The sequence below is a fragment of the Centroberyx affinis genome, unplaced genomic scaffold (genome assembly GCF_046629955.1).
Source record: "Centroberyx affinis isolate AG114_WGS23_722 - 3 ecotype Tasmania unplaced genomic scaffold, CSIRO-AGI_Caff_v1 ptg007821l_1, whole genome shotgun sequence".
Lineage (NCBI taxonomy): Eukaryota > Metazoa > Chordata > Actinopteri > Beryciformes > Berycidae > Centroberyx > Centroberyx affinis.
In genome coordinates, this window is record NW_027283924.1 from 26,164 (window position 1) to 38,356 (window position 12,193).

The following is a 12,193-nucleotide window of genomic DNA, read 5'->3' on the forward strand; positions in this document are numbered from 1 at the left end:
AAACTAAACACAGACTTTAACTAACTCCAGTCAGCACCAGCTAGCACGAATGCTAACCTGCTAACGGCTAGCTGTGGAAAACTTTGCAAACAGACGTAATTGAGCCGAAAGTCCAGGAGTTAGACTGATCCATGAGTCTGGACGGAGGGAGACACTCCTCCATCCTCTCCACTCTGTTTAAAATGGCAGAGGATGTGGAGCTGATAGGAGCCGCAGAGTTTATTAAAGGTAAGTTGAAGGAGATTTATGGATATGTGTTAAAGTTCACAAAACACCTGCAACTCACCTGCTGCTCTGGTTTCATCCTTCAGATCATCAAATATCAATCAATGAGTTTGTTTTCCCGGGCAGTCAGAGTGTTTCTGTGCTCACTGTCTCTTTAAATGTGAAGGAAAACGGACAAAATGTTGATTATTCCTCTGCTGTGATGCTGAAGACAGGCATCCTGACTGCAGCTGGAGGTTTGAATGGAGTTTTGTGTTGAGCTGATCTGGGTTCAGCTTAAAGTTTGTGTTTGTGTGTTGACAGACCGGCTGTACTTCGCTACGTTACGAAGCAAACCCAAAAGCACCGCCAACACACACTACTTCTGCACCGACGACGAGTTCGTCTACGAAAAGTAAGTCAGCAGATAGAAGAGATGATTCCTCCAGACTGAGTTAACAACAAGTCTCTCAGTTCAGTTCAGTTCAGTTCAGTGAGCTTTATTGGCATGACGTACATGTGCACATGTTGCCAAAGCAGAGATTCAGACATAAATGAGATAGAAATAAAGTAAAATAAAATGAAATAAACTGCATATTAAATATATAGATTCATCACATAGAATATTTCTGGACAGTAACAACAATAACAGTGATGATTACAAAAAAAGCAAAGTTAAAGAAGAGTTTACAGAGTTGATGTGTTTCTTAGATTATGGCATGACATCATCATGACATCATCATGACATCACATACTGAGCACAGAGTTCTACTGTTTCAACATTTTCTCCAAGCAGGAGAAACATTTATTCGTTGATACTGAGATTTTGAAAGTTCTCTATTCTTTCAGAGATGTTTGAGCAGTCTGTGTTCCTGATGTGTTCATACTGTCCAGGAGAGAAGGAAGAGTTCTTCACTCTCTCTCTCTCTCTCTCTCTCTCTCTCTCTCTCAGTTTCTACGCAGACTTCGGCCCGCTCAACCTGGCCTCACTGTACAGATACTGCTGCAAACTCAACAAGAAACTCAAGGTGAGCAGTGTGTTCGGCTCTGACTCTCCCTGTGGAAGAATGTCCAGAATGCAACAGGACAAAACAACCTGCGTTACGTAACGTGTTCAGGTTCAGGACGAAGCTGCAGAGCCGATCAGATCAGATCAGATCAGATCAGATCAGATCAGACCGGACAGGAGGAAACCGTATTGATCCTGAGGGGAAGCCGGCTCTCTAACAGGATGCAGCCAAGAAAAATAGAATAGAAATAAGAACAAGCAGTAAAGTAAGAAGTAAACATGAACACAAGGCAACATGTTGAGCAGAAATGTTCGAACATATGAAAACAGCAGAAGGGCTGAGGAGACAGAAATAACATGTTCAGTATGAAAACACACAGAAAATATAAAATATCTGTAGCACAAATTGATTAAACTGTAAAAACAGCAGGAAATCAGTTCTGCAGGAGCCAGTGACTCCCTAAGGTAGAGGAGGAGGAAGAGGAGGAGGAGGAGGAGGAGGAGAGAGGGAGAGAGAGAGGGGGGGGGGGTGTAGGAGGAGGATCAGATCCAGGATCAGTCCTGTAGAGTCCAGTCTGGCTCAGTGTGTGTTTGGTCCTGCTGAAGCTGGCTGATCTCCGCTAATTAAAATGCTAATTAACATAATGGAAATATTGATCTTCACCTCTTCATCTTTCATTCTTCTGGGATCTCTCTCTCTCAATTTCAATTCAGTTCAATTCAATGTGCTCTCTCTCTCTCTCTCTCTCCTCTCTCTGTCTCTCTCTGACTCTCTGTCTCTCTCTCTGTGTCTCTCTCTCTCTCTGACTCTCTCTCTGTCTCACTCTTTCTCTGTCTCTCCCTCTCTCTGTCTCTCTCTGCCAACACAGCCACCGTCTGTTGGCTGTGTTGTTGTTGTTGTTGTTGTTGGTCAGTACTGTCTGTTGGCTGTGTTGTTGTTGTTGTTGTTGTTGGTCAGTACTGTCTGTTGGCTGTGTTGTTGTTGTTGTTGTTGTTGGTCAGTACTGTCTGCTTGGTCTTGTGTCAGTACTGTGGAATGTGGCCGGTGAAGTCTCAGTCTGGTTGTTTTAGTGCTTCTGCTCCACCCACCTGTTCCTCCTTCAGCCGGTAAAAGAAGCGTCCCCTCCGTGTTTGTGTTGTGTGATTTGTGTTGCCGTGGCGATGGCATTCCTCCAGTCGACTGTTGGCAGTCGTCACGACGACCAGCCCAGAAAACGGCTGACTGGACGGTCTGGATTGAGTTGTGTTCACTTTAAAGATTATTATTTTTTGGCATTTCTGCTTTTATTGGACAGAGTAGAGAGGGAGGGAGAGATGGGAGGGAGAGATGGGAGGGAGAGATGGGAGGGAGAGATGGGAGGGAGAGATGGGAGGGAGAGAGGGACGTCATGTGACCGCGGTCCGGGCCGGGTTCGAACCTGAAACGCACCTGAGTCCACTGAGCCACCGGGACGCTCCTCGTCTTCACTTTAATGTTTCAGACTCGTCAATCTCCTCCGCTCCAGACTCGCTGCTCCACTTCCTTTTCAAGGACAAAACAGATTTTTATTAGTGGCCGACTGCTGCCACCGACTGCTGCCAGTCCTCCTCCTCTTCCTCCTCCTCCTCTTCATCTTCTTCTTGTTCTCCTCCTCCTCCTCTTCCTCCTCCTCTTCCTCCTCCTCCTCTTGTTCTCCTCCTCTTCATCTTATTCTTGTTCTCCTCCTCCTCCTCTTGTTCTCCTCCTCTTCATCTTCCTCTTGTTCTCCTCCTCCTCTTCCTCCTTCTCCTCCTTCTACACCAATCAATCAAAATGTAAAACTCTAAACTCTAAACTAAAAATCAGTGGTTCATCATACAGACTCCTAACTGACTTATTCAGTACATGTAGTCAAATTTGAGCCAATGCACAAAAAACTGTAACTTCCACATTTTAGGTTCAAATGACACCAAACTTTCTGCGCAGCATCTTCAGACTCCCTGTCACTCAATCCAGAGGATTTTAAAATCATCAAAAGTTGAGCCTGCAATACATGAAAATGTTTTTTGCAGAGGCTTTTGTAAACAGACAATTCTCTGCAAATTCTCTGCGTAATAAATGTCCAATAAAATTAGAATCTATTCAGGTTAAGGGCTTCCCATAGCAAAGTCTACAATAAATATGTAATCAATCAAATCGCATCATATCCATCATATTAGACTGGACCAGATCCATTTGAATGAAAGAGCAACATCGGCCCCATATGAACATCCAGACTGACCTTTCTGTTTCGTGCTCCTCTGTCTCCCTGTAGGGAAATAGTCTTTTCTCCTGCCCCCTCCTCAGGGAGGTCAGAGGTCAGTGCCTTGCTTAAAGACACTTCAGCAGGGTGGGGGTTAGATTCCATGTTGTCTGGTTGAAGGACAATCTCTCTTACTACCACCCATTTAATTAGTGCTAATGTATTTATGTGAACTTTGCTGCAGCTCTGGTGACCAGCATTTAGATTCAGGCCTCTCAGGTCACCGTTCAACCTCATTGGTTGTTAAACAGCTTCCATCTGATACTCCAGCACATCATCTGTACGTAGTAAAGAGCTTCCTGACATCAGATCAAGATTATATTCACAAAGTAGTTATTTTATGTTGTAGTCAGAGGATGGTGCTGTACCTTCCAGTTAGAGAGCATCTCCTACAATCCCATTTAAATCTACTTCTAAACTCAAACTGTGGACTGAATAACTACTGATGGATCTGCTGACACATCTTGAGTGATATATTCCTGGGATCGTTGTGTCTTTCGGGTATTCAGTATCTCCACTCTCCACTAGGTGACCCAGCTGAGGTTGGTCAGGTCTCAGTTTGTGTCTGGGTCTGCTTCCCATGGCTCCAGATCCACCTTTAGGCTCTCTGCTGTTGTGGATGGCTCTTCTCTTCCTCTCCTGCCATGCTGAAAGCTGCACAGAGGGGTCAGGCTGCGAAACCCCAGCATCTTCACCTCCACTCCAGCTCTGGATACCTTCAGGTCCATCAAGAGTCTGTACTGCATCACCTCTGTAGCTCAGGTCGCCTTTGTCTCCTCAAAGGAACTGAGTGGCAGCTTTAGCTTGTTGGTACACCCATAGAGAGTGATGCTACTGAGACTCCTGGGTAGACCTAGCCATCTTCAGAGGTGGTTGTGACCCTCATCGGGCCTCATAGACAAGGAGTGGCCACAAGGTCCTAGGTGTAGGATACCATATTGGTACACCCATACCTTGAAATTCTTCAGGAGTCCAGACTGAGCCGCTGCTCTGTGCAAGCAGCTTGGACTGATGTCTCTGTGTGCTGTGAAATACTTTGCTGAAATACTTTACCGGCTTCTCTGACATGGCAGGGATGGATCTCATGCGATGTTAAAGCCAGCACCATGGCTCCTGCATCACATCGCTAGCTTGTCTGGGAAGCTAAGCAGGTTTGGCTGTGGTTAGTCCTTGGATGGGAGTCCACCTGGTGCTGGAAGTGGTGTTGGAGGACCAGTAGGAGGCGCTCTTCCCTCTGGTCTCATGAATAATATCCCCAACGCCCCAGGGCAGAGACAGGGACTCTGTCCTTTGAGTGAGCACCGTCCTTCGGTTGAGACGTTAAACCGAGGTCCTGACTCTGTGGTCCATAAAGATCCATCTGATCCATCTGGTGATGAGTTGAGCCCCCCCCCGATATGTGAAGCGCTTTGAGTACTTAGAAAAGCACTATATAAATGTAATCAATTATTATTTGAGCATTCTGATTGGTTGTCAGGGCATCCATGAACACCCTGATTGTTGTTGGCAGATGGCAGACTTCACAATCATGTTGATGGTCAGGGAGAGCAGGATCACAGAGGTGGTCTATCCTGTGATGATCCTCACCTTGACCGTGTGCCTGTTCCAGAGGAGACACTCGTGCCAAATTTGTTGTAGTCTGTGATGTTGTAGTTTTGTCAGTGTGAGCTGCACCGGCTTATGTGGTATAGATCTATATGTGTCTGAGAGGTCCATCGCCCTTGTGTTCCCTGGCTTTTTTGATGAGCTGATTCACCATGGCTGTCTGCTCCAGGTGTCCTGAAAACCTGAGACTCCCCTTCTGGACTGAGTCTATAAAGCTGTTGCTGGTGAAGAAGGTCATCAGCCGTTTGGAAGTAAAGCTGAAGATCTTCATTTCAATACTTAACAGGGAGATGATTCAAAATTGATCAATTTGATTGAAATCTTATTCTTTTGGTATCCAGACCCCTGTCGCAGCTCTCCACTGCTCTCTAACCATCCCTCTCCTCTAGATGACTTGGAGGATCTTCTAAAGGTCCTGCAGCATCTTCGGACAGTGCTTCTGAACTGTACAGGATGCCACATGATCCAGGAGCAGTACAGTTCTTACAACATCCTGTACTTCTTTCAGGAAGTTCTTGAATATTAAACTCTTCTTTCAGTTGGTGAGGGTATATCAGGCTGCTGCTCTCTCCGCTACAAGTTTCCCTGAGATTGTCATGTGTCTCATCCTTCCATTCTGCTTCTGCCCTAGCATCTACTTGATGAACCTGAAGGGGTTGGAGATGAATGTCTCAAGCTTTCAGGCTCTTCCCTGACAGCATTTCCAATGCCATTCTACCAGGCGAAGCGCCAGCAGCTTCCTGGTCAGGCACTCCCTCCTCGGCTCCAAACCTTTCTCATCACAGGCCAACAATGATTGTTGTCCTAATTCACAGCTTTGGGTTCCTTTGGGTGTTCCCTCTTGAAGTTGCCTCTAGTATCTCTTCCACATCGCTGTCCAACTGGTGCTACAGTGATGTCATGTTGGCCGCTGGCCACCTGATCTGCTTCCTCTCTGATTACATGCTGGTGGAAGGTTTTCGGCTCTGGGCGTTGTGGGGCGACTCCGGGTCTGGATCCTCCTGCGTCTGACCAGGTTGGACATTGTGACACTGCTGCTCCCTCCAGGCATCTCTATATGAGATGCCAGGAGATATCTATGTTCTATGGTTGATTGTTGATCAGTTAGATCTAGTTAGGTTCATTCTGTAAAGTCCTTTGAGATGGTCTGTGATCGAGGGCTATATAAATAAACAAACTTGAACGTGATTGGTAGATCTTCAGGCTCGTTCTTGCTGAATACGCATCAAGGTCATTTGTCCATTGCCTTAATCTGTTGACCTTATGACTGTCCAACTGAGGTGCTTGGAACTGGAAACCATGGAAACACAGATCTGTTCTAGTGCAGAAATCTAAAAAATGTGCTCAGTAGAGCACAGACCTCCGCCATGTCTGACAACCACCTTTTGGTGATATGCCACGCCCCCTTTTGGACAGTCGACATGAAAAATGAATCTGTTATTCCTTAGCCCGTAACCAACCTTCATACCAGGTTTTGTGCAAAACCGCGCCCAACTGTTAGAGATATCCTGCTAACAGACGGACGGACAAACACACAGAAGCGGGTGAAAACATTCCCTCCTGGGCGGAGGCAACCAGAAACTCTTCCTCTCCGTCTCATACAGCGTTTCCTCACCTGAAAATGTCTCAGTGTTTTATAGAGTTGAGTGTTTCTACTGTGTTTGCTGCTCATCCTGACCAAAACAAGTAGAAAGCTAGAAACCCTTTGCTTTCTGTCTGAATGGACTGAACCCTCTTTGTCTCAGGGATGTTGGATAATTTACTGATTTCCATACTTGGTCAGTTAATCTGTCTATCTCTGGTTGCTATCCTTGGTATTATGTGTTTGTGTTGTTTTGAACCACTGTGACGAGCCTCTATAAATAAACTGACTAGACTTGAGTTAATCCAGGCTGCTAGCCTGCGTTGTTGGGGACAACAGTTGGAGCTCTTACTGTACTCTATATGTGCATGATGGCGGTGTACACACACACACACACACACACACACACACACACACACACACACACACACACTCTCTCTCTCTCTCACTGTGGCTGGAGTATATCACTGTTATTCTTTCAGAACTGCATTATTATATTTTGTACAGGGTTTCCGTTATCCGGTAATTACCGTTTTTTTTACCAGTAAAATCTGTTGAAGTCCGACATATTTAAATCTCTCCGGTCATAATATCCGGTGAAAATAATTCCCTCTAAGCACAATTATTGGAACATTGTGCTCCTTGTTTTACTGAGACTGAGTTACAGCAGCAGGTTGAGTTCTCCTCCCAGTCTGTCTCTAGACCTGCTCCCAGTCTGTCTCTAGACCTGCTCCCAGTCTGTCTCTAGACCTGCTCCCAGTCTGTCTCCAGACCTGCTCCCAGCCTGTCTCCAGACCTGCTCCTGATGAGCAGCTTTAAGTCTCTTTCAGTAAAGTCATAATAAATATTGCTCTATGTGAGTTGATTTAAGTGACATGAGACACAACTGGGGAGGATTTACTAAATTGTTTTGAATGTAGCGTAATGTATTAACCAATCAAGGGCGATGTGTGTGTGTGTGTGTGTGTGTGTGTGTGTGTGTGTGTGTGTGTGTGTGTGTGTGTGTGTGTGTGTGTGTGTGTGTGTGTGTGTGTGTGTTGGGTGAAGGTAAGATGCCTTTGCAGGTTATTTTCATGACTTTTTGCTGAGCTGTGTTTTTCTTGGTTGTCGGTTGCGTATTTAGCAATCGTCAATGTGTGATGATGGTGAACGGGACATGATGCACGTTGCACATTTGGCATTGTGTAATGATGACAGCATATGGCTATTTGGCAACAAAATACATGTCAGGAATGAAGTAAAGTGCAAAATTTCATAGATGATCCTATTTTTCTATTTTGCATGGTAACGTTGTGTGTGTGTTTGAGAGATAGCGTTATTTTATTTTTTAACTTATTTTATTTGGAATATAATGTATAAGCAAAAGTAGCCTACTTTTCAATAAGAAATATTATAAATCTACATGGCTTGATGATGTCATTCTTTATATAGCCTGCCTTTAAGCTCAATAAACACAGATAATATTTGACCGGAATTTCTCCCATTTGTCCGGGACGTTGAAATCTTCCAGGACACGTTCTAACAGAAACTCTGGTATATCACTGTTATTCTTTCAGAGCTGCATTATTATATTTTGTAACAGTGTCTGGAGGGAGACGTGGACTAGGCTTTGGTTCATTCTTCATGCTGTCAGAAGCCTGTTCTTTGGTTTTTAACATGTTTTGATTTTATTTCTCCTCTTTTTAGTCTTTCACACTGACCAGGAAGAGAATTGTTCATTACACCAGCTTTGACCAGAGGAAGAGGGCTAACGCTGCCGTGCTAATCGGAAGCTACGCTGTGAGTACATCACTTCCTCTTCCTGTTTCACGCCGGAGTACTCGGCTCCTATTGGTCAGTTTGTGTAAATATATATAACCTTTATTTAACTAGGAAGTCACATTGAGATTAAAACCTCTTTTACAAGTGAGACCTAGCCAAGACAGGGCTCATTAAATAATGAGAACCAAATCAAAGGAGGTGGAACCAGACTCAGACCGTACCCGAGTCTTTCAGAGAGTTTCAGCAGCATGTTAGTCTGGGCCATCGGTCCGGTCCGGTCCGGTCCGGTCCGGTCGAGTCGGACTGGCAGCTGGACTGGAACCAGTTGACCAATCAGAGCAGTCCAGTCTGATTCAACACACACACACTAGTGGAAGGGGAAGCTGTCGGTCCTGTGGGGAAACTGGGTCGCAGCAGATAATAGGATACAACAAAGTAAAATACAATAGGAATAGAGAAAATGGAGTATTAAACATAACACAACTGACAAGGATACATTAAGTAGAATCTATGAATGAAAAGTATGAAAAAGTGTAAATCATTATGAGGGTGTGCAAAATAACAGCAGTAAAACATACAGAGACAATGAGAAAATTAATATGTACGATATGAAATTCAATCCAAAAATTAAACGATGCAGTGTGAAGTGGAAATGTATAAAAAATATGAAGATATAGCTATGCAATATGTAACAAGCGAGATAATGAGAATATGAAGAAAAGAGGTGTGAATGTACAGCATAGACAGCATGTGCATAACTTGCATGTTGCCACACACACACACACACACACACACACACTCACACACACACACACACACACACACACACACACTGTCTGCAGGTAACAACACTTCACCTCAAACAGATAATATTGTGTATCTAATATAGTTCAGCTGTTTTATCCTGATTCAGCAGCAGTCTGCATCAGGAGAGTTTGACTGCAGTCAGCTAACAGACTGACTGCTGCTCAGCCACACACACACACACACACACACACACACACACACACACACACACACACACACACACACACACACACACACACACCTCTAGAATTCAATCTTGTGTGTTTGCTGCCAGCTGAATATTTCATGTGTTGCAGCAGCTGAAACAAAAGTTCATTGTGTCGACAGAGAGCCGAGCGTCACGCTCCGTTATATCACCACAGACCTACTGACATACTGACCATCTAACTACTGACGTACTGACCATCTAACTACTGACGTACTGACCATCTAACTACTGACGTCCTGACCATCTAACTACTGACGTACTGACCATCTAACTACTGACGTACTGACCATCTAACTACTGACATACTGACCGTCTAAATACTGACGTACTGACCGTCTAAATACTGACGTACTGACCGTCTAAATACTGACGTACTGACCGTCTAACTACTGACGTACTGACCATCTAACTACTGACATACTGACCATCTAAATACTGACATACTGACCATCTAAATACTGACGTACTGACCATCTAAATACTGACATACTGACCGCCTAAATACTGACATACTGACCATCTAAATACTACCGTTGGACTAGCTTCTGTATAAAGCGACTGACAGCAAGTCACTGAGCTGAGAGGTTTTACAGCAAGAACCAAAGCAGAGGAAACTGACATTCAGCTGAATGAAGTTTCACTCTGCCTCCACCAGGTGGAGCTCTGTCACCTGCTGTGTCCCTCTGCCTCCACCAGGTGGAGCTCTGTCACCTGCTGTGTCCCTCTGCCTCCACCAGGTGGAGCTCTGTCACCTGCTGTGTCCCTCTGCCTCCACCAGGTGGAGCTCTGTCACCTGCTGTGTCCCTCTGCCTCCACCAGGTGGAGCTCTGTCACCCGCTGTGTCCCTCTGCCTCCACCAGGTGGAGCTCTGTCACCCGCTGTGTCCCTCTGCCTCCACCAGGTGGAGCTCTGTCCCCTGCTGTGTCTCTAAGTCGGTCAACAGGTTTCACATCTGCAGTCAGAAGTGTTTATAGAGTTCATCTGATTCAGCTGATGTCTGTTAGAAGTTTGTTAGTCCATAAAACAGTCCTGGAGCTTTCCAGCACAGCTTCGTAGCAGCGTTCTCCAGAACAACTGAAGTCAATGGGTTCCTATCTTTAGAGCTCCGAAAAGAGCAGAAAATATCCATAAAATGACTCCATACAGTTGTTGCAGCATAATCCAAGCCTCCTGAAGCCTACGGTGGCACAGAGAGATATTGACGGCGTTATTAAGAGCAAAACGGTCGTGCATGCGCAGTGAATCTCCTCCACTTCGCTCTGTTTCCTGTCAGTTGCAGCTTCTCTCCCCAGCGCCGATATTTAAAAAATGATCAGAGTGAGAGGTCTTCCCGGACGGTTCAACAGAGACCGGCAGAGTCTGGGACCGGGCGTCATCGTGGAATAAAACTGTGACTTTTCACAACGATCCGGCTAATCACTGGATGTCTTTCTCCGCTAAATCCTTCTGTGTCGTCCGGCTGTCTGCTCAGTTCTCACAGTGAGACAGACTGTACACCTTAATGTCCAGACTGTTGTCACCATAGCAACCAACACTTAAAATTCATAGTCGACCTGACCTGACCAAGACTAACTTGACCCAGACTAATTTGACCCAGACTAACTAACCTGACCAAGACTAACCTGACCCAGACTAACTAACCTGACCCAGACTAACCTGACCCAGACTAACTAACCTAACCCAGACTAACCTGACCCAGACTAACTAACCTGACCCAGACTAACCTGACCCAGACTAACTAACCTAACCCAGACTAACTAACCTGACCCAGACTAACCTGACCCAGACTAACTAACCTGACCCAGACTAACTAACCTGACCCAGACTAACCTGACCCAGACTAACTAACCTAACCCAGACTAACTAACCCGAACCAGACTAACTTGACCCAGACTAACTAACCTAACCCAGAGTAACTAACCTGACCCAGACTAACTTGACCCAGACTAACTAACCTAACCCAGACTAATTAACCCCAACCAGACTAACTAACCTGAACCAGAACCAGACTAAACTGGTGTTAGATTCTGACTGTTTTTAATTACTGAAAGACGACACTTCATTTACACCAATGACTATCTGTCTGTCTACCTGTCTGTCTGTCTACCTGTCTGTCTGTCTACCTGTCTGTCTGTCTACCTGCCTGTCTGTCTACCTGTCTGTGTGTGTGGCAGGTGATCTACCTGAAGAAGACTCCAGAAGAAGCCTACAGAGCTTTGATCTCCGGCTCCAACGCCTCCTACCTGCCCTTCAGGTCAGCCTTGACACTGCTGCAGTACTGATACAGTAATACTGCAGTACTGCAACAGTATTACTGCAGTATTTTTGATGGTATAACATGGTCAGACTGTGATTGGGAGTTGAGGCTTCAACCACTGAACAGCTGATTCTAGTTTGGATGTTGTTGATTATATGACCTTTAACCCTGACAGTCCTATAAGAACATACTGTGTTATGTGACCTTTAACCTCTATCTAGTCCTATAAGGACATGATAGGAAACTTTATCAATAACACGTGAACCCTGAGTCCTTATGTCAGTTGTAACAAAACAGGATCAGAGTCAATTTATTCATTAGGAATTTCAAAATAAAAGTCCTGGAACTTGACATTTCAAAGTGAAAAACCTTTCTGATGTTTGAGATGAGCAGACAGCAGACTGTTGTTACAGCAGAGTGTAGAAACTGAGAGCTGATGGCCGAGTTTGACAAGCATAGGGGGAGGGGAGGGGTGTGTGAGAGAGAGTGTGAGAGTGTG

The 12,193-nt window shown here is 45.1% G+C and overlaps 1 protein-coding gene across 1 annotated transcript; it reads left to right on the plus strand.

Moving 5' to 3' along the window:
- Positions 1 to 11: 11 nt before the first annotated feature.
- LOC139639832 (dual specificity protein phosphatase CDC14AB-like) lies at positions 12 to 11,691 on the plus strand (the record flags this gene model as incomplete). The annotated part of the gene is made up of 5 exons (XM_071513982.1): positions 12 to 228; positions 529 to 619; positions 1,157 to 1,232; positions 8,348 to 8,440; positions 11,612 to 11,691. Coding segments are annotated over exons 1-5 (437 nt in total), but the record flags the coding sequence as incomplete, so codon positions are not given.
- Positions 11,692 to 12,193: the final 502 nt, after the last annotated feature.